At 43.0% G+C, this 23,253-nt stretch overlaps 2 protein-coding genes across 2 annotated transcripts; both read left to right on the top strand.

Moving 5' to 3' along the window:
- Window positions 1-863: 863 nt before the first annotated feature.
- Window positions 864-4,076, top strand: LOC112430975 (uncharacterized). Its single transcript, XM_076879240.1, has 4 exons — window positions 864-1,588; window positions 1,748-1,903; window positions 2,712-2,804; window positions 3,076-4,076. Exons 1-4 carry the CDS (start codon window positions 1,244-1,246, stop codon window positions 3,385-3,387), a joined length of 906 nt encoding a protein of 301 aa, XP_076735355.1. The 5' UTR covers window positions 864-1,243; the 3' UTR covers window positions 3,388-4,076.
- A 14,867-nt stretch (window positions 4,077-18,943) lies between these two features.
- Window positions 18,944-21,233, top strand: LOC143414513 (uncharacterized). Its single transcript, XM_076879053.1, has 3 exons — window positions 18,944-19,468; window positions 19,715-20,138; window positions 20,827-21,233. The coding sequence occupies exons 1-3, from the start codon at window positions 19,019-19,021 to the stop codon at window positions 21,231-21,233; spliced, it is 1,281 nt and encodes a 426-aa protein (XP_076735168.1). The 5' UTR covers window positions 18,944-19,018.
- Window positions 21,234-23,253: the final 2,020 nt, after the last annotated feature.

Raw genomic sequence — 23,253 nt, 5'->3', positions numbered from 1 at the left:
TTGGTTTGCCAGAGTTTGCAGAAATTCTGCAGATTTTTATTTTGCATGGCAGAATATACTTTTTTGTAAAAAAGTTCTCTGCTTGGTATCGAGAGCACTTCAGAGCTTTTGAGCTTGACATGTCACATGCGAGAGAGGTGTCTCTGATTGAGCATGGGGAACTACTCGATGACTACCCGTTAGCTGCCTATTCAGTGGGAGGCCTGCGTCTGGTTACTCTGAAGAGACACACTAACTTGCAGGGTAAACAGGAGTGATGTTTGTAAGTATTTTCCCCCTATATCACCTGGCACAGTAAATAATACATCATACTTTGCAGACCAATTGCTACTTAATTTATTGAGAGTAGATTTCTTTTAAGCATCTTATGCAAGAATTGTCATTAATTAGAAGAATGCAAGACAAATCTGGAAAATGCACTATTCACTTCTCCAGTAAAAAAATTCCTCGAGGCCAAGGTGACATCATCAAATTATCGTTGACATTAGAATTTGTTACACACACTCGCACAATAGTCAATGAGTACATCTTTATTTATTTTTTAAATATTTGATATTTGTCCAGGTCAGCATGATGCCCCAGCCCATAAGACTGAGGATCATTCTCGGAGAAGATGATGCCAGGAAACTAATTTTACCAGCTGGGATATCAGACTCCATTGAGGAATTGTGTCAGGAAATAAAGACAAATTTTGGAGTGCAACAGGATTTTCGTCTTCAATATCAAGATCCTGATTTCGGAAATGATTTTGTAAATCTGACTACGATCTCTGAAATTAATGATAAAGCAACTTTAAAGGTTGTACTTGGATAGTGTGCAGTTGCAAAGTTTTACAGAAGATGGAGTGACATGTCAACCAGTGCGAAGTCCAACACATTCCTTTTCAAGCTCTTCAGACACAGACAATACAAGGCCCGTTTCATCGTCAGGTTCATCACCGTCTACAAGACTGTCAGTGTGGCCAAGTGTCTTCACAGTCCCTCGTTTCAGCTATGAGGCTGAACTGCAACTTGAAAAGGCCAATGCTGAGTTCATTGCTGGTGGAACTCATTTGACCCCCTCACCAAAACTGAAATCCCACCTTTTAGAAAGGCTGGCTGAAGAAATAATAAAATTTAAAGTCTATCCAACTGACAATGACCTGAATGAAGTTGCAGAAGCCCTTGTCAAACAGCATCCTTGTCTGAGGGAGCAGGGATCCTTTAATGGCTGTTATGGTTGGAAAATTAGCCTCAAGTATAAAATGGCCAATGTCCGGACCAAACTGAGAGGCCTGGGCTGTGCTGAGGTGTTGGTAAATTCACTAAAGAACAAGGCCCAAGACAAAAGTAAGGCAGCATTGAATGTGAAAAAGCCTAGAAGAGCAGAAGTCAATTACTGTCCGCAGTATCCAAAAGGAGAAACCACTGACAGCCTGGAAAAAGAGAGAATTGCACTGCTTTCAGAGGTTCAGAAGAGAAACAATGACAATATAGTGACAATGAAAATGCAGAAGACTTTTTCGTACAGAAGGCAAGAAGTTATTCAAGGACAGCCCTTTATTGCAGATTTTAAAAGCAGATGGCCAGCTCTGTTCACCGAGAAAGAGGTGCATGTCCTATATGTCTAACTTTTAGAGTGTGTTTATGGTTGACCAGTTATTTCTTGCTTCACTAATATTGACATAACATAGTGATAAAACAGCTAATAATTCCTGGTATGTCCTTCCTCTGGTGCATATTATAAGTGCATTGTTCATGTTTTTCAGATTGACAAGGAATTCCTGCGCATATCGACAGTACCGCTGCTATCTAGATTCTTTTATGAGCTAGACTTGTACACTCCACGCATGATGGAGCTCTTTCGAGGCAAAGGTGGGGTGGCTGGCAGAAAAATGAGACACATCATGGTGGCCATCTCCAAGGTGGGTTAGATCTGTGCTTTTTATGCCCATAATCTGGCAATTTTATGAGCAAAGATATCTATACATATGGTAGGCAAAAGTCCTAAGAGGTTTTCATATTTTATACAAATTATATAAGCATCAGTCTTATATTAATAAGTAATTGATAAAATCGTATGGTTAATTTTGATCAAAATGGGGAAAAACCCCCCAAAAAAAACATTAGTGTTGCCTCATTTTGTGTCTGATTTGGTTTAGACAGATGTTTTGAGGTGGCTGTAGCTCAGGTGGTAGAGCAGGTCAGCTACTAATCAGAAGCTTGGCGGGTTGGTCCCAAGCTCCTCCAGTGTGCATGCCAAATATCCTTGGGTAAGATACTAACCCCAAGTTGCTCACCGATGCATTCATCGGAGTGTGAATGTGTATGAATGTTAGACAGTAAGCACTAAACCCGGTGGCGCCAGTGTTCGACAGCCTCGACCTCTGTCAGTGCGCCCCAGGGTGGCTGTGGCTACAATGTAGCTTACCATCACCAGTGTGTGAATGTGTGTGTGAATGGGTGGATGACTGGATATGTAAAGCGCTTTGGGGTCCTTAGGGACTAGTAAAGTGCTATATAAATACAGGCCATTTAAACAGTTTAGAAAAAGTGATTGGGTGAATGAATTGTTGTATAAAGGCAGCTTTGAGTGCTCTGAGTAGAAAAACGCTATATAAGAACCAGTCTATTTACCATGTGGCCTTTTGGACTCTTCCAAACTAAGTATTCCTTTTTCAAACTGCTGCCTAAAAGTTAAATATTGTCATTATGGATTCCCTTTTTTCTTAGGATGACACAATACATACAAGACGAGCATGCATCCTGAAGTCCTTGTGTGTCTACCTGAATGAAGACCATGAGAAACTTGTGAAGGAATATACGGTCAGTTATATTCACAAGTTGTTCTGTGTTATGTAATTTGCTCCAGGAGTTATGGGTAATTTCGATATATGAAATGGTAAAATGTGACACCACGTGTGAATAAAAGATATTGCAATTGGTCCTTGTTTTGTTTCATGTCAAATTTCTGAGGTGTGAAACCAGAGACATAGAATTTAGTAAATATATCAGCATATTCACGCTGATTGCTGAATTCCTTTTTTTTTTTCATATGTAGACTCAAACAAATGTATTATTATATTTTACGTCACAGAACACTGAGGCCAACACTGAAGCCATGGAACAAACTGTGATGGGAGTGTATGTCATACATCAGGAGGGTGCGGAGCCTGGAGATGACCCAGAGAACATCGGTGTCCTGATTGAAGGCGTGGAGGTTCTCACTGGTTTGAGGAGCATTGCAATTGCTTGTGCTCTGTTATTTGGACTGATATACTGTCTGAACCTAAGCTACCCACCGGAGCTCAAATGCACTTTTGAAGTCTTGCAAAAGATTATCATGAAGCTGGATGGACAGAGGTTGTCATCCAAGGCACAGTTCCTAAAAAACAAGCTAATGGGGTGAATGAGCTTGAAACGGACTCATGCAAGCCAGATTTTTTTGTTTCAAGGTTTCTGCAATGCAAATATGTGTTTACTGTTTTAAAGTTTAAAATTGTAAGTTATAAAATGTTCATATAAACTATGTGGTTTGCTCTGTGGCTATTACACAAAGATTGTTCGTCCATAACTTAAAGTCTTATACACTTGAAGTGTAAACACTGATTTTTGCCAGATGGCAATTGTTACAAAGGCAAATGCACACTGGTTTTCACAAATTGTTTGAGTGGAGCAGTTATGCTCAAAATTGAATGTTTTCTCCACACGTTAAATAGCATAAAGTCACTATTAATGGATACAGCCTGATTAAATGGAGGACTAATGTATGCAAGCAACATAGTAATGTTGTAATATTATAGTAATGTTGAATGTTATGTCTGAGCTTTAAATTGTGTTAAAATTCATATTGTTGTTTGCAATGCATATTTTACTACATTTTACGAAAGTTGCTTTGGGGATAATATTTTTTGTCTGCAAACTATTCAACAGACTTATTTCATTTTTATTATTAGGGTTAGGGTTATTTTATTGTATTTTTTCTTTCAGTCAGCATGTCTTGATCTGGAAGTTCTGTGGTCTTGGTATGAGATCGTTAAAGGGGAGAAAGCTAGGCTGAACTGGGATCCTGCCAACTGTTTTAAGAATGTTCAAGCAAAATAAAAGATGGTTTTGCAAGTTATCATTTATGTATGTTTCATTAATTTAATTAAAAGTAATGTTTACATAAGCAATACAAACACTAACTGAAACATGATTGGTGTAAGTACTACAGACATAAATTACATTTGTTCATTCAACAAGATTAACATTGGTGTAACAAACAAATATTTTACTAGTTCATGTAACAAGACTGACTTTTGATGTGCCAAAGTGTTTAAACAATATAACATGAATTTAAATTAATTTAATTAGACTAACTTGGTACAAACATGTTAACTGAATAAAAATCAAATTAACTGAATGTTAATGTTTAAATTATGTTACACTTACAAACATATTTAGTGTTGAAACAACACAATCAAGATGGATTGATTTAACATGATTTGTTTAGATGGAATATAGGTGGCAAGATGAAATTAAGTTCATCCAATGAATTATTTTTTTGAGTGTAGAATTAGCTTTGGATGCCTCAAAGGATGATGGAGGTACCTCCTTAAACAAAATGAGGCACATATTACCCCTTCCACCTCCAAGCCCTTCAGGCAGACGCTGCCAAATGTGTAATAATAACTGAATTGTTTGGCGGTAGCTATGGCATAGCTTCCACAGATTTAGCAACATCAGCAAGTGGTGGAGGCCAGCAGGTGGATAAGGGAAAGGGGAGGCAAGAGGAGGAGAGACCCGAGGCAGCCGCCGGTCATAGTGGCAGAGGAACTGAACTTCAGGTAAGAAGTTATGACCTGCTGTCTGTCTGTGTCAGATATAAACCAAGTTCAGTTGTAGTTTGTTTTCGTTGTGTTGACTTTTTACAGTCGCTTAGAATAACTGGTACTGCGTACTAGCTAGCATGACGGAGTTTATATACTGCTGGGCGGGTGCTATGAAGTTACTGATAGTAAATTTTATTTTATGCTTAAGGTTAGTTTCTCAAACTCCTCAAAATCTTAACAAATTGTGCCAATCCTTACATGTTGCACCAGGCTGATTTATCATCAAAAGTGGAGAAGTCTGTGACAGAGGAGACAGAAGAGCAGCAGAGAGAGATGGAGCAAGAGAGAGAAATAAAAGAGCAGGAGAGAGAGATGGAGATGGAGAGATGACTTTATGTCATCCATGAGGGATGCATTTGACATATGTTTCACATATTATAGCCCAACAAGTTACTTATAGCAATTTAAAAATGAGCAATCAGTTTTTGGCAGACAATCACTTTTTGGCACAACACCGGCTATTGCAATTAATAATACAACAGCTTCTTGCCATTTTTTGTGTTTCTTTTTATCGCTGTGTAACTGAGTTCAATTGAAAGCCTGCATGCGCTAGTACCTCTTGCCACAAGTTCCCAGAATCCTTTGCGGTTTTACCCCTGAATGACGTCACATTTTTGGTGGGCCGGTCTCTAGTCAAAATGCCCGGGCCGATCTTTTTGTCCCAGTCCAGCCCTGGATATGATTCAATGCAGAGAGGTCTATTAACACATACTGAGTGAGAAAGGTGACTGGAAAGGAAAAACTCAATGCATCATGGGAATCCCCCGGCAGCCTACGTCTATTGCAGCATAACTAAGGGAGGATTCAGGGTCACCTGGTCCAGCCCTAACTATATTCTTTAGCAAAAAGGAAAGTTTTAAGCCTAATCTTAAAAGTAGAGATAGTGTCTGTCTCCCGAATCCAAACTGGAAGCTGGTTCCACAGAAGAGGGGCCTGAAAACTGAAGGCTCTCCCTCCCATTCTACTTTTAAATACTCTAGGAACAACAAGTAAGCCTGCAGAGCGAAAGCAAAGTGCTCTAATAGGGTGATATGGTACTACAAGGTCATTAAGATAAGATGGGGCCTGATTATTTAAGACCTTGTATGTGAGGAGCAGGATTTTGAATTCAATTCTGGATTTAACAGGAAGCCAAAACCGGAGAAATCTGCTCTCTCTTTCTAGTCCCTGTCAGGACTCTTACTGCAGCATTTTGGATTAGCTGAAGGCTTTTCAGTGAGTTTTTAGGACATCCTGATAATAATGAATTACAGCAGTCCAGCCTGGAAGTAATAAATGCATGAACTAGTTTTTCAGCGTCACTCTGAGACAGGATATTTCTAATTTTAGAGATTTTGCGCAAATGGAAGAACACAGTCTTACATATTCGTTAAATATGTGCGTTGAAGGACATATCCTGGTCAAGAATGACTCCAAGGTTCCTCACAGCGTTACTGGAGGCCAAGGTAATGCCATCCAGGGTAAGAGCCTGGTTAGATACCATATTTCTAAGATTTTCAGGGCTGAGTACAATAACCTCAGTTTTATCTGAATTAAGAAGCAGAAAGTTAACGGCCATCCAGGTCTTTATGTCTTTAAGACATTCCTGCAGTAAAATTATCACATGTCATATCTAGTTCTTTAGAAAATGAACAGAGAAATTCTGCACTCAAATTTCCTTTTTACATGCAAAACAGAGATCTCACGTTTAAGGTTGAAGTCTGGCATTGAAAGGAAATCTTAGGAAAGCAAATTAATGTCCAATTGGTGGAGCAGTTTCTGTACTTAAAACACATATTTTTTTCACATTTTGGCATTTTCATAAAAAGAAGATATAACAGGTAAACAGCAATGTCTCATTAGCAGAATATGTGTGAGATACCATTATTAGAAATCTGGTATCTGTGCAAGCCCACGGGGCTGTTCTCTGGCTGCAGCACCACGCCCTCCTGTGTTTTAAATGCACTTTAGAACAACATGCAGCAACACTACACATGAGCAGGAGGAGGGAGGTATGGGGTCTTCACACACCCCCATTCTCTGCTGGCCATTGGGGCGGGGGGGCTGGGAGGAGGTGTTGGCCATCCGATTGGGATCTGGGATGCGGGGCCTCCCTGCTGCTGCGGAGCCAGGGCGGTCTGCTTGCCTCCACACCGGGGGAAAGGGTGACATCTCCTGGGTCTAGTTGCCGTTTCCCCCTCTGGGGGCAAGGGTACCTGGACCCAGGGTATAGAGTTTGTTTGGGGAGTGTGATTGTGTGTACAATGTCCATTTGTGTCTATCTTTACGTTGGGTGACTGCTGAGTATTTGTATATGTGTGCATGAGGGTGGGAATGCATGTTTGTGTCTGTGTGTGCCTGTTTGTCTGTGTCTGTATGTCAGGTCGGGTCTTAGACTCCACCTCTCTGGGAACGCCCAGGCCCTCCAAAGTATGGAGGCCTATCTCCCCTCACCACACTCCCTGCTGGTGGCTGATGCCCTCAGGGGTCGGTGCGTCTAGGGTTCTTGGTGTCCGGGGCTGGGTGCTCAGGTATGTACCAGCTCACTCCTGGTGGCTACTTGGCAGGGCCTGGCGCCTGTTGCTCGGTCAGGCCTCTTCCGGGGCGTACGGTGTTCACTGTCCATAGACATAAACTACACCTTTCTTGGCTGCTACCTCAAAGCACATTGTGCGCTGTCGGTCCTGCGTGCTGCACCACAACATTCAATATTTAGTATTTACTGCTGTTTACACAAGATTAATGGGATGGTGTTGTGTTTATTATGTTGCTCTCTTTTTTGTTGCTATGTTGCTAGTTTTTTCCAGTCTCTCTTTCTCTTTTTAAGTGCCCTTTCCCACTGTCCCTCTTCCCCTCTGTTTTTCTTTTCCTTCATCTTTCTTTCTCCCTTTCCTATCCCCAGCCATGCCTGTCCTGTAACAACTGAAAATAAAAAATAAAATAAATAATAACAACAAAGGCAGATCAAATGGACCAATACGGCAAGGCCGTGACGATCCACTTGGTAAAGTAAATCAATCGGGTATCCTTGTTTGCCTTCAGACAACAATTCTGACGGCTAAAGAACCAAATGGGACAGGCAAAAAAAGGCTGCAGTATCAAAGACAGAGGTATGATCCAATTGCAGGGAGAGTTCCATGCACATAGTAACATATGTGATGCTATAAAACATCCGTCCATTCAATTTTTGCTGCTATCTAACTAGATCCAACTAAGCACCAACTAGGTCCAAACCTCCCTCTCTCCAGTCACCTCTGTCTCTCCAGGGTGACCTGGGACTACCCTAACAATGGGAAATGCCCACTACACCGAACAGATATCATAGTCAGATGTCAGAACCAACTCAGGTGACTCCTTTCAATGTGGTGGAGTAGCAGCTCTAGTCTGAGAACCTCTCAAATGACTGAACTCTTCACCCTACAGCATCTCTAAGGGAGAGGCCAGCCACTCTGTAGAGCCACTTGTATCCACACCCTCATTCTTTTGTTCATTACCAAGAGCTTGAGTATTGATAAGGTAAGGACATAGATTGACCAGTAAATTGATTAGTCAGCTTTTTCTTTACCAGAACAGTAAACAACAGTACAGTGTATTGATCTCCAGCCCCCTCACTCATGAACCATACCCCAACAAAACTGAACCCTTCCACTCGGTACAACTGCTTGTTCCTGACCTGAAGTGGACACAACACTCCTTTCCTTCTGATAATCATGGCTTCAGAATTGGAGATGCTAATTTTCATTCCCAGCACTTCACACTCAGGTGTGAGGCGCTTCAGTGCAAGCTGTAGTGCAACCTGATGACGCCAACAGAACCACATCATTCGTAAAAAACAGAGAGGGGATTCTGAGGAAGCCTCCTGTCACTTGGCTCAGCCTAAAAATTCTGTCCATAAAAAATATGAAAAGAATCAGTGACGCAAGGCAGCCCTGTCAGAAACCAACATCCACTGGGAACGAGTCCAACTTAACCATATTCTTGTATAGGGACTAAATGCTTTATAACAACAAGCCACATACCCCATACTCCTAAAGCACAGTCTGCAGGATGCTCCAAAGCATGTGGTTGAATGCCTTTTCTAAGTCTACGAAAACATGTATAGACTGATTGGGCAAACTGGCACACACATTCAAATATCGTCAAGAAGATAAAGAGATTCCAGGATTTCACAACCAGGAAAACTGTTTTTTTCCTCTGACTCGACTCTCCTCACCAGTACCTTGGCATAGATCTTCTTAGGGAGACTGAGTTGGTATGGCGAGTAGCCTTCAGTAATAGTAATAAATCACACAGCAATAGTGCATTCATGTTGTTGTAAAAAGCTTGATAACATATTAAGTAATCCAAAGTATTCAGAATACGTTACTCTCATTGAGTAACGTAACGGAATACGTTACAAAATACATTTTAGGGCATGCATTCTGTAATCTGTAGTGGAATACATTTTAAAAGTAACCTTCCCAACACTGATCAAGGGCAAGTCCATAGTGAAACAGTGTCCAGCTCCTCTCATGGAAACTGGTTCCAGGCACCAAACTATAAACAATATCTAATAGATATCCCTCAACCTCATGCACTATTCAGGCTCCTTCTCCACCAGAGAATTGACATTCCATGTCCTCGTCCTTGCCACCCAAAACACATTGCACCCTAAGGTGGGCTGATTGGCCACTGGGATGACAGCCTATATGCTCATGCATTCAATATTTAACAACAATCTGATTTTTAGCGTAAATGCAAAGATTAATGAAAAAAAGACTACTGCAGGGTACACATTTTTATTGGAACATATTACAAAGTGAATTGCTGACAGTATGATTCATCTGCATGGAATGATTTGAAATTCAAATGCAAAGAGGAGACATCTAAAAAATACCACTTCACTCTTTAATTGATCTGGTTTTTGCCTTCATGTAAATAACTCAGATGTTTGGGGGGTTTTTTGAGGGGGGATACAGCCACATTCCTTCAGCTGAATTCACCTTATTAATATTTTTATAGCCTCAGATGGCAGACTTGTCTCTATGCTTGTTCTGCTAGATCTTACTGCAGCATTCAATACAGTTGATAACAATATTTAACCTGAGCCTAGAATACACCTTAGGTATTTAATAAAATACCTAGCACTGCTTTGAATCGTATCTATCTCATAAATTCCAGTTTGTAGATTAGGAGTCTTAAAGTCAGGCAGTTCCACAGGAACTATAAAATGCTCATGCCCTTCTGTTGCCATGCAGATGATATCCACATACATTTGTTTATCTAGCCAGACAGTGTGATTTATGACCCACTGAAAATAATTCATGAACCAAAGGGGTCCTATATACTCTGAAACCTTTTTAAGTATTTGTTACTATACTGCTTTCACGATATCCCTAGAATAATAACTAACGTCAGCTAAAGTTCATAACTTAAATATATAACCACAGCAAGAATATTAGTATTCTTTTAAATAACATTAATAACTTGCACATTATTAGACACATCATTGTCAGACTCAGGTTTTTCTCTTCATACATATGTCACACAATGCACAGCCCCACCCATTTTTCTCTGTGCTTACAACTTTCATAAAACATACACATTTTATTTCCTCAACTTAAAAAGACAGCCATACCATCACATCCACCCTTTGAAATTTATAATGAAGGGAAATATTCTGAAGGAATATATATTCACAAACTAAAAATAAACAAAGTACAGAAACCCTGCTTAATATTGCACATTGATAGGCACAAACAGGATAGAAGTAAAATTAAAAATCAGAATATGGAGCCACAGATGGCTGGGGACATGTGGACAGCTTCAATTTGAAAATCTGTTTTTATTTATATCCCAGCAAAATCTTAGTCAAGAGGCCTCAGCATAGAAAATAACAAGTTCTGTGAAAAACCTTTAACTAGGAGCAGGATTTTAATAGTTTTGCAATTTTCATTGGTTTTTATTTTTATTTAGTTTTGACTTCAGATTTTCAATTTTATATCAGTTTTAATTAGTTTTTACCAATTGTTTGCTAGTTTAGTTTAGTTTTTATTTTTTGAAAATCCTTAGTTTCAGTTTAGTTTTGATTAGTTTCAGTTATAGTTTTAGTTGTGTTTGCAATAACTAAGTCTAACAAAATCCCAGTTTCATCATATCAGTCATGCTCTTCTGCTTATCCTTGGGTATGTTGCTATTGCAGCTACCATACCCTGCACCCCAGACAGGTCACCTGTCTGTCGCAGGGCTAACACGCAGAGACAGACAACTCACATTCCCACCTATGGGTTCTTTAAATAAATAAATAAATAAATAAAGGCAGATGAACAACCATTGATACCAGGCAACTATAAAATGTATATCTTGGCCCCAATGAGACTATTAACTCTTGCAGCACCGGGTGTTCATAATTTTGGTTCATGTGAATTGATAAACCTTTTGAAGGCAACTGACTCACACAGTTATGTAGATATCCCCGTCCTGTTGTCTCGGGATGCATCACGCTGCCTTGCCTGGGGTTAGCTTCTGTTTTCTGGGGATGAGGTTTGAGTGCGCTCCCTTACCTTCTCAAGGTAAGCTAGGTTAGCCTTCTTGTGTGAGCTTTTCAAGTGCACTTTAAGGTTTGTGGGATTTTTTTCCCCTTTAGAAATGTCCCTCATAATTTGTCTCTTTCCACTACAAGACACTTGCTTTATCCAAAACACAGTCATATTCAAAGTAATCCCAAATTGGACTCTGGCGCTTTCTCCCGACTTTTCCTGACATGATTCTGCGCGTGGACGGAGCAGCAACAAAGACGACTCGACTAACGTACTGCCACCTGCTGGCATAATGAGACAGCAAGAAAAAAATCTGGAAACTAAACTTCATTTTCACCCTTGACTATTGTATGACACGCACACATCAATGAAAACTAAACACATTTTTGCTATAAATTCAGTTAATTTTAGTTCGTTTTGTGAACACTGATTACAGTTTTAGTTAGTTTTCCTTTTTTGTTTTTATTTTATTTCCGTTAACGAAAATGTTTTTTCACTTCTAGTTTTCGTTATTTCGTTAGTTTTCGTTAACGATAATAACCTTTACTAGGAGCAACACAGCTAATAAAAATTTCAGATATCCACATGTATGGGAAATTCAGTGACTAATGAATGAATGAATGAATGAATGAATGCTTTATTGGCCATATGCAGGTTGCCCCACAGAGGAATAGGACCCCCCCCCCCCCCCCCCGACTTACACACACAACAACAAGACATCACATGGGAATACAGTCGGAGACCGGCAGCGTTGGGAGAATAACACTGAAAAAATTACACAACATTGGGAAAAGTACAAGAGGAAAAAAAGAGACCTCTTCACACGCTGGGCAACCTATGGGAGGACAGCATGAGAACAGGAAACAAAAAAAACTCCTCTGCACAGAGAGCACATTAATGTCCACATCACAACATCAGAGCACATGACAAGCCACAGGGGATGGATAGGGGGGTGGGGGGTGATTCGAAGGAACACAGCAGTCGTCCTGCACCATGCTATCATTTCAGCGCGGCACGCAGACCCGCTGCCTTCCCCCGCAGGAACAAGCATCGAAGGCGTTTGGAAGGGAGGGGGATGAGTGCGTGCTTATCAGTGTAAGTGTATGTGTGTGCGTATCCATAGTTCAGCTGAGACAGTGTCCTTCGCTGTATCAGGCTAAGTAAACAGTCCTCCAGCCGATCCAGGTGTCCTTCATGGGATGGGAAGAATAGTCATCACACAGTCGTTATCAGGGAGTTGTTTTGGTGGGCTCCAGCCTTGGGCCTAGCAGCTAGCGCCGTGGTGTCCAAATGTAGAATATTGTTGATTTCTCCTTTATGCGAGCAGCGAATTTAGCACTCTGACACTGGGGCCTCGATTTCCCGTTGGAGCGCTGCGAGCCTCCCCATGATGGTATCAAGCTTCTGTTCCGTGGTGTTGTCATTCTTTTGGTTCTGAGACCCCACAGCTGCAGTGAGCCGTTCTGCGATGTTATCCAACTTTCGCTCAAGGGTGTTATTGTGAGCAGGCCCCTCTCTGATGTATCCCATCATACGCTCAATGGTGTTAGTTTGAGTCTTCACGGCAGCTGTAAGCGTCTCCAAGGTGTTAACCATGCTGCGTTCGGTGTGGGAGGCCGCGCCTCGTCCCATCGCTTCAATTCCAGCGGTCAGCTTAGGGGGGGTTTGAACAGCTCAAAATGTAATGAATGTTTTCACTTTCCAGATTCTCAGGTAATTAAATCTACATTCAGCACATAGGAGCCAGGTGAGTAGAGCAAAGAAAATATGCCTTTAACAACAAGGTAGATCAAAACACACTGAAAATACTCAAAGAGTAGAAGACCTAAGAAGTGACCAATTACAAACTTAGAGTCCACAAAAAATGCAAGCAAAAGGCACAGGGGGTGAACAAAGAAACTATATGAAAGGTTGACTAAGAGAGTTCAGACTGTGTTAAAGAATAAATGTGACTATACAATCTTTGTTTATGCCTTATAAACTATATTTCCATTTATGTTTGTACATGCCTCACTAACTGTTTTTTATTTTCCTGGAAAATTTTCCTTGGACGATCATCTGTGTCCTCTGTTTACTTAATGTGCTTGCCTATTGGTCAGTTTACCAGCAGATTCTAATAGTTCCAAGTTCCAGACTAGATTTCAAAGCCAACCAGACTTTCTAAGATGCAACTCCAAAGCATTTCTCCCGCCTGCAGATAAGCATCAGCTTTACTAAAAGTTTTTTGACATGAGCTGAAAACAAACTTCTCATTAGCTTTTCAGTTAAATTACTAGTGTGTCTTTTGTAGACTTCCTTATACCCGCAGTATACAATGTGGGCTAAATTGCTTTATTTTTCATTATTGTTTTGATTTCTTTTTCTTAATTGTTTCAGATGGTTTCATAACTCTCTTTGAATTATTTTCTTTTTTAATTGATTTAATTTATTGCAGCAGTTTCTATGATTGTTTTTCTTGTGAAGTACTCTGGAACAATGGTAATTTTCTGTCATGTCATACAATTCTTTTCGGCCACACAAGCTTACTAATCGTTAAAGCTTTTAATCCTGTACTGCATGAATCAGCAAAACTGTCTTTATTACGAGAGATGTCAATCAAAATCCAGTGATCCTCAGAGTCTGCGCATACCAGATAGCTCCTGTGTTCACTGAGATATTCAACATCTCTTTATCTCAGTCGGTGATCCCCACATGCTTCAAAGAGTCCATCATTGTTCCTGTCCCGAAGAAACCCCACCCTGCTTCTCTCAATGACCTGTAGCCCTCACCTCAGTAGTGATGAAGTGCTTTGAACGCCTGGTCAGAGACTTCATCATTTCTTCACTACCAGACACACTGGACCCACTACAGTTCGCTTACCATCCAAATCGTTCCACAGACGATGCCATCTCTCATCTCCTCCACACATCACTTACTCACTTGGACACTAGAAGGGGGAATTATGTTAAAATGCTCTTCATAGACTACAGCTCTGCATTTAACACCATAATTCCCTCCACACTACCAACCAAACTGGAGCACCTGGGACTCAGCTCATCTATGTGTCAGTGGATCTCCAACTTCCTAACTGGCAGACCACAGGCAGTAAGGATGGGCGGACATGTCTCAGCCTCCACCACTCTCAGCACTGGAGCCCCCCAGGGTGTGTTCTGAGCCCCCTGCTGTACTCTTTGTACACATATGACTGTGTGGCCACTACCAGCTCCACCACCATCATCAAGTTTGCTGACGACACCGTCGTGGTGGGCCTGATCTCTGACAACAACGAGACGGCCTACCTGAAGGAGATTAGGAATCTGGAGAACTGGTGCCAGAGGAACAACCTCCTTCTAAACGTCAGTAAGACAAAGGAGTTGATAGTGGACTTCAGCACTAAGCAGGAGGGGAACTACCAGACCCCCGTCATCAACGAGTGCCCAGTGGAGAGAGTGGACAGCTTCAAATACCTCGGAGTTCACATCACGCAGGACCTGTCATGGTCCTGTCACATCAACACCGTGGTGAAAAAGGCCCGTCAGCGTCTCTACCACCTCAGACACTTGAGAGACTTCCAACTGCCCTCCAAGGTGCTCAGGAACTTTTACTCCTGCACCATAGAGAGCATCCTGACGGGAAACATCTTAACCTGGTTCGGGAACAGCACCATGCAGGACAGACGAGCTCTACAGAGGGTTGCGCTATCAGCTGAGCGCACCATCCGCTCGAGTTCCCTTTCCTGCATTCAATCTACAGCAGGCGGTGCTGGACCAAGGCCAGGAAGATCGTGAAGGACCTCAGCCATCCCAACAACAGACTGTTCTCTCTGTTGAGGTCAGGAAAGCGATTCCGCTCCCTGAAGACCAACACAGAGAGACTGAGGAGGAGCTTCTTCCCGCAGGCGATACGGTCTCTCAATCACACCACCACATAGTACTGACCCACACATATGGTTTTTACACACAGACTGGACATTCTGGACATTTGTTTACACTAGTCGCCACTGCACAACTACACTGCGTGGTCATCAAATCAAAAATTCTATCGCAAGTCACTTAAATAAATCACTTTTAAGCATATTTGCACTGCACTTAAATATGTGGATTGCACAACCCTGGACATTACATTTCTTTCATTACCATTTATTACTTGTACAGCTGGTCTTATTGTTCTATATTTCTTCATATATTCTTATATATTTTCTATATTGTGTATTTTGTTGTACAGTTATTTTATTTTTAACTTTAATTTTTACATTTTATTTTATTCTTTCCTAGTTAAATTGACCCTTTATTTTAATTTTCATATTTATTTCCTATCCTATTCATAGTCTTTTATTTTAGGTCACGAGCAGTTGTCTAAGCATTTCACTGCATACCGTACTGTGTATGACTGTGTATGACTGTGTATGTGACAAATAAAATTTGAATTTGAATTTGATGAGGCTTTCCACAACTATTAACTTGTGAGAGTTAATTATGAGCTATGTTGCCCAAAGATAAATGTTTTGATCACAAATGTGAAGCGAAACAAAAAAAGTTTTAAAGAGGTGGGAAATATTTTCTTTTTTTCTATTCAACAAACTTTAATCATATCTTTAAATCACATTCATAGGGACCAAGCTCACCAGCCTATTGACTTAATTATACAATTAAACCTGACAGGGGACTTAAAGAAGCTGTTCTCTGTAAAAAGTGAGCACAACTTTATTGCTGTTGGGGAAGTCGAGCAGAGTCGATCATCACTTTGTGGGTTTTTTCTGTTTTGGTGAATGATTTTGACTTTCTGTTGTTGCCCTGGTTACAAACTCTTCAGTAGTTAATTTTTTTCCTCACTTCACAGTGGTTCTGTATTGAGCAGCCAGCAGGCAAATAATGCGTTTGTCGAGACAGATGCCAGCTAGACAGGCAAGATTTGCCCTGGGTTACCCCACCACCTGCAGCGCTTGAAGTCTGTTCCAAGACTGTCTCTGTGTCTTCTGCTGTCCCATAGGTGGGGGATGAGACAGACTGCATCCAGGCAAGCCAAATCAGTGGCTTGAGGGTAGAGCACACTGCCAAAGCTTGGATGACCCTTTGTTCCCGTACACTTAAACACATAATGGTTTCAGTAAGAAGTGGAGCTGGATTTCCAATTTATAAGAATGAAACACCAAGCAAGAGAGAGAAGTTGAAACAAACTACCACAGAGACACTGTGGCACTTTAAGGACATTTAAGCATTTTACAGAAGTTTTTTTTCTTTAAACTGAAAGAAAATATTGAGGAATTGCAGGCAGCTCTCAGTTTGTTACATGTGTGCTTGCTTTGTTCCTTGGCGCAGTAGAGAGTGACGGAGAATGGCAAAAAAAGGTAGAGTTTCAGAAATACTTTGTCTTTATTTTAGGTAAGAACTCCCTTTTCCTCTCTGGAAGAAATGAAAGGCAGTTTGCAGGCAAAGTCATCCATCTGCCTCGACCAGTTCAAGGGTGTGGTTTAAGAGAAAATAGAAAAGAGGAGCATACAGAGACCACAATTAGCAAAAAAAAATACCCTCATGTAAACTACATTTCAAAGAAATGAGAAACTTGAATGTCTACTGAATGGGAGCAGCATACAAAACGTTTCACTTTTTGACACACTCCTACCCCGTTGTCTGGTCAATTTGATTTGGTGTTTGCTTTGGACTACAATGAAAGAATGCTTCACCCTGATCACGTACAAAACATCAGACTATTTGAGTGGTGGAACTAACAGTGGCTGAGATCCCACACTAGAGTCCAAAACTTTGTAGCTGAATCCTTGCAGGGTAGAGCACAGGAGGCGTCCTTTATTTTTTATTTGCATGCACGAGTAACAGCTGGCTTCTTTTGAAAGGTGTTGCTTTTTTTTTAAATGGATATTAATCTAATAGGAGAACTCGGTGCACATTTCTCCAGCTGGCATCTGGTCGAAGCATCTGTGTTCGACCAGATTTCCTTCAGGGACTAAAAATTCCAAAATAGATAAATATACAGCTACTGATATAACCACAGTGGACTAAAGCGTTCAGCCACTCCCTCAGTTTTCCTTCTTTTTTTTTCTCCTTCCCTCTCTCAATTTTAAAGAAAACAAATGCGGAAACAAAGGGATTTAAAGACTATAATTCCTCTTGTTAATGTTGAAGGGGCTTTTTAGGAAAGGTTATTAGGTTTGATTATGCTTAATCTCAACCAACAAAGATTAGACCTGCATATCATTGATGCTTTTTCTCAATCAATTCTCATCCCACACAAAAGCTTTCTCGCAGGGCTTTGTGTTTTTCCTCCATCTCTTCTACCAACTGGGTAATATGTTACCACACATAAATCAAAGCTTTATAATGCCTTTAGGTGTATCAACAACAGAAATGTTTTCTTGAGTTTGCAATAAAAAACAAGCCTCGCAGCGACCCCGGTTACCCACAATTATATCACTTTCAAGAACACAAATATTTTGGTGTTGCTGCTGACTGATTATTTCATTGGAGTAGTTGGACAGGCACAGAGCAATAAAACAGAATGAAATACCATTCGCTTCTGTTAACTCAGAAATTTGGTGAGTAGAGATTCTTCTTTCCAGTTAACATGGGCAGAAAGGCAAGAGTTGCTATTCAAGGATCAAAAAATCAAAAATCTATTTGACACAAGGTTGAAAAAGGATGAAAAGCATTGTTTTATTATTTTCCAACCTTTCCTTAGGGATAAATTCAAAGTACAAGTAACTATGGTGGAAATACCAGTCCAAAATGATAAAGAATAATAAACAACAATTAAGGCTCCAGCTACACTTAGAGCTGCAAGCCATCATACCTCTCTTAAAGCCGCACCATCGATCACACCTATCTCTACTGCTGATTGAATGTTGATTGAACTAAAACATAAACGGTGCACAGCATACTTGAGAGTTTTAGTTATAGATTGCTGTTCTGTCCTTCAATTTACCTCTTTAACACACAATTGGGAGCTTCGCCACTGGAAAAGAGGAGACAGATGATTGGAAAAGAACAACATTATTCTTTGACTTCTCTTCTGTTTGAAAGCTGCCCCATCTCATCACTCATTTTTAGACATAAGCCAGTTAGCATAAGAACACACACTAGGGGTGGAAGAGAATTAATTACCTGGATGATTGAGCATGCATCAAGAAGATATTGTCATGGTCCTGGGTCGTTGACCCAGCGTTTTGTGTTTTGTGATTATTTCCCTCTGTTCTAGTTATTCTGTGTCCTCCCCCCTTGTGTCCGGTTTGGGTTCTAGATTTCCTGTTTTGTTCTGAAAGTCTGTGTCTGTTGTCATTGTGTTCAGCTTGTGTCCTCCAGTCATCATGTGTATTCAGATCAGCTGTTCTTCCCTCCTGTGTGCGATTACCCGATTACCTTGTGTGTGTGTGTGTGTGTGTGTGTATATATAGTGGGTGTCGGTCTGTGTTCGTTGTCGGCTCGTCTGTGTTTCTTGGTATCCTGGTCCTTGGTCTGCGTCTCTCTGCTCCGCTCTCCGTTTTGTAAGATTTCAGGTTTGCTCTTTAGTTTCTCCCAGTTTAGGTTTGTCATTACTCATGCTTCATTGCCTGTTTTTGCCACTGCCACCGTGTAAATAAACTTCACGCGTATCATCAGTTTGCTGCATTTTGGGTCCTCCTTTTCCTCCACTCCACACGGCTCACTCCGCCAGCCGTGACAGTACGAGCCGACCAAACATGGACCCAGCGGCATCCGCACCTCCCGAGGAGCTTCGGGAGGAACTAATTGACTCTGTTTCCAGGTTGGTTAACCTATGGCTCGAGCATGAGGGGGAAGAGTGTCTCCGCGCTGTAGAAGCCAGGCTACAGCAGCTCATCTCTGCTCACTCCTGGCTGCTGGACTCTCTTCACCCGCTCGCACAGGACTTCATACTCAACGAACTGCACCTTCACCCACCAGCCGCTACCGCTTCCCAACTCAGCCCGGCGGCGAAGATTTTGCCCAGCCCGGCGGCGAAGATTTTGCCCAGCCCGCCGGAGGTTTTGCCCGGCCCGCCGGAGGTTTTGCCCGGCCCGCCGGAGGTTTTGCCCGGCCCGCCGGAGGTTTTGCCCGGGAGGAAGCGACGATCGCGCCGTCGGCGCATCACCCCACAGCCGAAGACTAGGACTTTGGAACTGCCAGCTGTGGTGAGTGAAAAGGACCCTTTTTCTGTTTTGGACTGTGTGTCTGTTTATTCCGGGGCTGTGTTTTTTGAGTCGGCTGCCCTGCCGGTAGCTCAGTTAGCTGCCCAGCAGCCACTAGCTCAGTTAGCCACTCAACCGTCACCCCCATTACAGTCACAGCCAGACCTATTAGACACTTGGTTACAATCCATAGCTCAGTCAATAGCTCAGTTGACAAGAGACTCATCCGCCTTATTATCACCTATTCAGCCATCGTTGTCACCAACTCCTCCTGCACAACAAGTTAAGTCCATCCAACCCGGAAAGAACTATTTTTCACCTGTTCATGTCAAGCAGAGAGACACACCACATAATATTGTAATCAGTCCTCAAAAGCTGGCCAGCCCAGAGACTGTGACACACTCCAGGGCCTCCCCAGAGGCTGGGTCCCAGCCCCCGGCCGACTCTGGACCCCTGGAGATTAAGAAGCCAGCTGAGGACTGTATCCGGCTGTCGCTGCCTGAGCTGAGTCGATGCTCTGTGCAGCTGCAGTCTGCTTTGTGTTTGCCAGAGGCCCGTGCGCCTGCTGGTTCTGAACTGTGCCTGCCAGAGGCCCGTGCGCCTGCTGGTTCTGAACTGTGCCTGCCAGAGGCCCGTGCGCCTACTGGTTCTGACCTGTGTTCCAGGGGCCCCGGTGCCCACTGGTCCAGAGACTGTTTTCGCTGGGGGGCCCTAGGAGCCCGTCCAGCCTCCTGCTTCGCCTGCTGGGGGGCCCGAGGAGCCCGTCCAGCCTCCTGCCTCGTCAGCTGGGGGGCCCGAGGAGCCCGCCCAGCTTCCTGTCTCGCCAGCTGGATGGCCCGAGGAGCCCGTCCAGCCTCAAGACTCATCGGCTGGAGGTTCAGGAGAACCTAGCCAGCCTCCTGTCTCGTCAGCTGGGGGGCCCGAGGAGCCCGTCCAGCCTCAAGACTCGTCAGCTGGGGGGCCCGAGGAGCCCGTCCAGCCTCCTGTCTCGTCAGCTGGGGGGCCCGAGGAGCCCGTCCAGCCTCAAGACTCGTCAGCTGGGGGGCCCGAGGAGCCCGTCCAGCTGCCAACTGCAGCCTCATCATCCTCGCCAGCTGCAGCCTCCGAGCCTTCATCCTCGCCCGGTGCAGCATCGTCATCTGCCTCGCCTGGCCCGGCTGCAGCATCGTCATCTGCCTCGCCTGGCCCGGCTGCAGCATCGTCATCTGCCTCGCCTGGCCCGGCTGCAGCATCGTCATCTGCCTCGTCTGGTCCGGCCTCCGCTTCAGCCTCGTCTGGTCCGGCCTCTGCTTCAGCCTCAGCCGCGCCTGGTCCGGCCTCTGCTTCAGCCTCAGCCTCGTCTGGTCCGGCCTCCGCTTCAGCTTCAGCCGCGCCTGGACCGGCCTCCGCTTCAGCTTCAGCCGCGCCTGGACCAGCCGCTGCTTCGGTCCCGAACTGCCGCCTCGACATCGGCGGTCATCTACCAGGCCGCTGGTGGAGCGTCATCGTCAATATGGACGACCTCCTAGACGCCGCCGCTGCCTTCCGCGCGGTCGGCCTCCAGACTTGTGTCATCGTCGCCATTGCTGTCCGCACGGTCGGCCGCCTGAATGGGTTCCCCGTCGCCGCCGTTGCTGTCCGCACGGTCGGCCGCCTGAACGGTTTCCCCGTCGCCGCCGCTGCCGTGTGCACGGTCGGCCCCCTGAACTGCCTCCACTCCGCCACCGCTGCCTTCCGCTCGGTCGGCTTATGGATCTACGTCGCCGACGTGGCCGGCCTCAGAAGATGAACTGTCCTGGACTTCTGAGTTGTCAGCCTCCGGGCCGACCTCCTGAACTGTGTTTTGTTCTCGTGCTCCAGCATGTGTGTTTTTGTTTTGGACAATTCTCTCGGTTCGCTGGAGCTTGTGTTGGTCCCTCCGTCCTGGGCCCCCGCCGCCCGCCCTGGGTTGGTCGTCTGTTTTTGTTTTGGGCTGTCTGGTGCCAGCCCTTGGAGGGGGGGTACTGTCATGGTCCTGGGTCGTTGACCCAGCGTTTTGTGTTTTGTGATTATTTCCCTCTGTTCTAGTTATTCTGTGTCCTCCCCCCTTGTGTCCGGTTCGGGTTCTAGATTTCCTGTTTTGTTCTGAAAGTCTGTGTCTGTTGTCATTGTGTTCAGCTTGTGTCCTCCAGTCATCATGTGTATTCAGATCAGCTGTTCTTCCCTCCTGTGTGTGTGTGTGTGTGTGTGTGTATATATAGTGGGTGTCGGTCTGTGTTCGTTGTCGGCTCGTCTGTGTTTCTTGGTATCCTGGTCCTTGGTCTGCGTCTCTCTGCTCCGCTCTCCGTTTTGTAAGATTTCAGGTTTGCTCTTTAGTTTCTCCCAGTTTAGGTTTGTCATTACTCATGCTTCATTGCCTGTTTTTGCCACTGCCACCGTGTAAATAAACTTCACTCGTATCATCAGTTTGCTGCATTTTGGGTCCTCCTTTTCCTCCACTCCACACGGCTCACTCCGCCAGCCGTGACAGATATAACTGAAGTAATGTTGTTAAGTCCTTAAAGTCATATTCTTTTATTGTCATGACTGTATTTGAAGCCATTTTTTATTTTTGTATGATACCTGATTTATATGAAATATGGCTGAATATTTTAAACTAAAGTCTAAAATACTTATTCAGTCATTTGTTTAATAGTAATTTAACATTATATAATTCACATATAAAACTATGAATTGTAATTTTAAATGGTTTAAAACCATGTAGAATAGCATATGTAGGCAAGTATATTTCTCCTTTTTTTTTCATCAAGAAGCAAAGACAAAAAAGAAAAAAAAAAAAAAAAGAAACAGGGCAGGGTTCGGTGGTTGAATCATCCATCCCCACCAATGTCAAAACCAGATCTACGCCCTTGCTTTAAATATTCTAAAAAGGTAGAGTATGTAAAATTGTTAGCTTTCAAAATTCACATATGATCAATCAACAGAGTTCTGAGGGAAAATGTATGATATTATGATATATGAACGGCATCTACAGTATGTCTAGCAATGTGAAGAAATACACTGGGAAGTAAGAAGGAGTATTACCTTTTTAAATCATTGATTTCTTTAAAGCATCAGTCTTCAGAGGTAATTGGCTCTAGCTGGCTTTCTAAGGTTTTCACCATGAAGATATTGGCCTGTGAGATAGGTAGTTGTAGCTGTCCTCTAGGTCTGCTATTCTTGCTTCCACATCTTCATTCCAAATCACCTTCCTGCTCTTTGCCACCATTATGAATCTTTCATGATCAGGATTGTTGTGTCTCGTGTTAACCATTCTAGGAGGCCACAGCAACCTCGAATAATAAGAACCGATCAACATTACAAAGGTGGTCATACAACAGCAAATCACCAGAATGAATGAATGGTTTTGGTTATAATGGTTAATGGTGAGTAGAGCTATGTTCACATCTGCAAGCATCTGCTTTGATGAGGCTTTGTCAGTGAGCCAGGGGAATCATGTGGCTGACCTGAATCTGGCCACAATCTTCATCTCCAGCTCAGTAACATTTGTTATTGCAGGTGGTTGGCCGTCTAGTTCAGTTACACTGCCGTCTTGCACGGGATCAGCTCATAATAACCATATTATTCACTACTGCTAACATTGTGCTGTAGTCTCTAGATCTTCAGCATTATTAGTAGCTTTCTTCTAGTGATATTATAGCACTGAGTTACCAAGTTCTTCTTGTTCAATAGAGGTCTTCTATTTAAAACCATAAAATTCCATCTAGCCCATATTCTCAGTCTTGACCATGTATGTCTTGTTTCAGTAACCAACTACTCATAAGTATGTC

The sequence above is a fragment of the Maylandia zebra genome, linkage group LG22 (assembly GCF_041146795.1).
Source record: "Maylandia zebra isolate NMK-2024a linkage group LG22, Mzebra_GT3a, whole genome shotgun sequence".
Taxonomy (NCBI): domain Eukaryota; kingdom Metazoa; phylum Chordata; class Actinopteri; order Cichliformes; family Cichlidae; genus Maylandia; species Maylandia zebra.
The sequence above is the reverse complement of the archived record's forward strand: the minus strand, read 5'-3'. Positions and strand labels throughout refer to the sequence as shown.

What these genes read in the sequence shown, in the direction of transcription:
- LOC112430975 (XM_076879240.1), top strand. Translation starts at nt 1,244, where the DNA reads ATGGCCAATGTCCGGACCAAACTGAGAGGCCTGGGCTGTGCTGAGGTG. An exon ending in CTCTGTTCACCGAGAAAGAG is followed by an intron (nt 1,589 to 1,747) that starts GTGCATGTCCTA and finishes CATGTTTTTCAG; the next exon opens with ATTGACAAGGAATTCCTGCG. An exon ending in AACTTGTGAAGGAATATACG is followed by an intron (nt 2,805 to 3,075) that starts GTCAGTTATATT and finishes TTTACGTCACAG; the next exon opens with AACACTGAGGCCAACACTGA.
- LOC143414513 (XM_076879053.1), top strand. Translation starts at nt 19,019, where the DNA reads ATGGACCCAGCGGCATCCGCACCTCCCGAGGAGCTTCGGGAGGAACTA. An exon ending in CTTTGGAACTGCCAGCTGTG is followed by an intron (nt 19,469 to 19,714) that starts GTGAGTGAAAAG and finishes TCACCTATTCAG; the next exon opens with CCATCGTTGTCACCAACTCC. An exon ending in CCTGTGTTCCAGGGGCCCCG is followed by an intron (nt 20,139 to 20,826) that starts GTGCCCACTGGT and finishes CCTCCGCTTCAG; the next exon opens with CTTCAGCCGCGCCTGGACCG.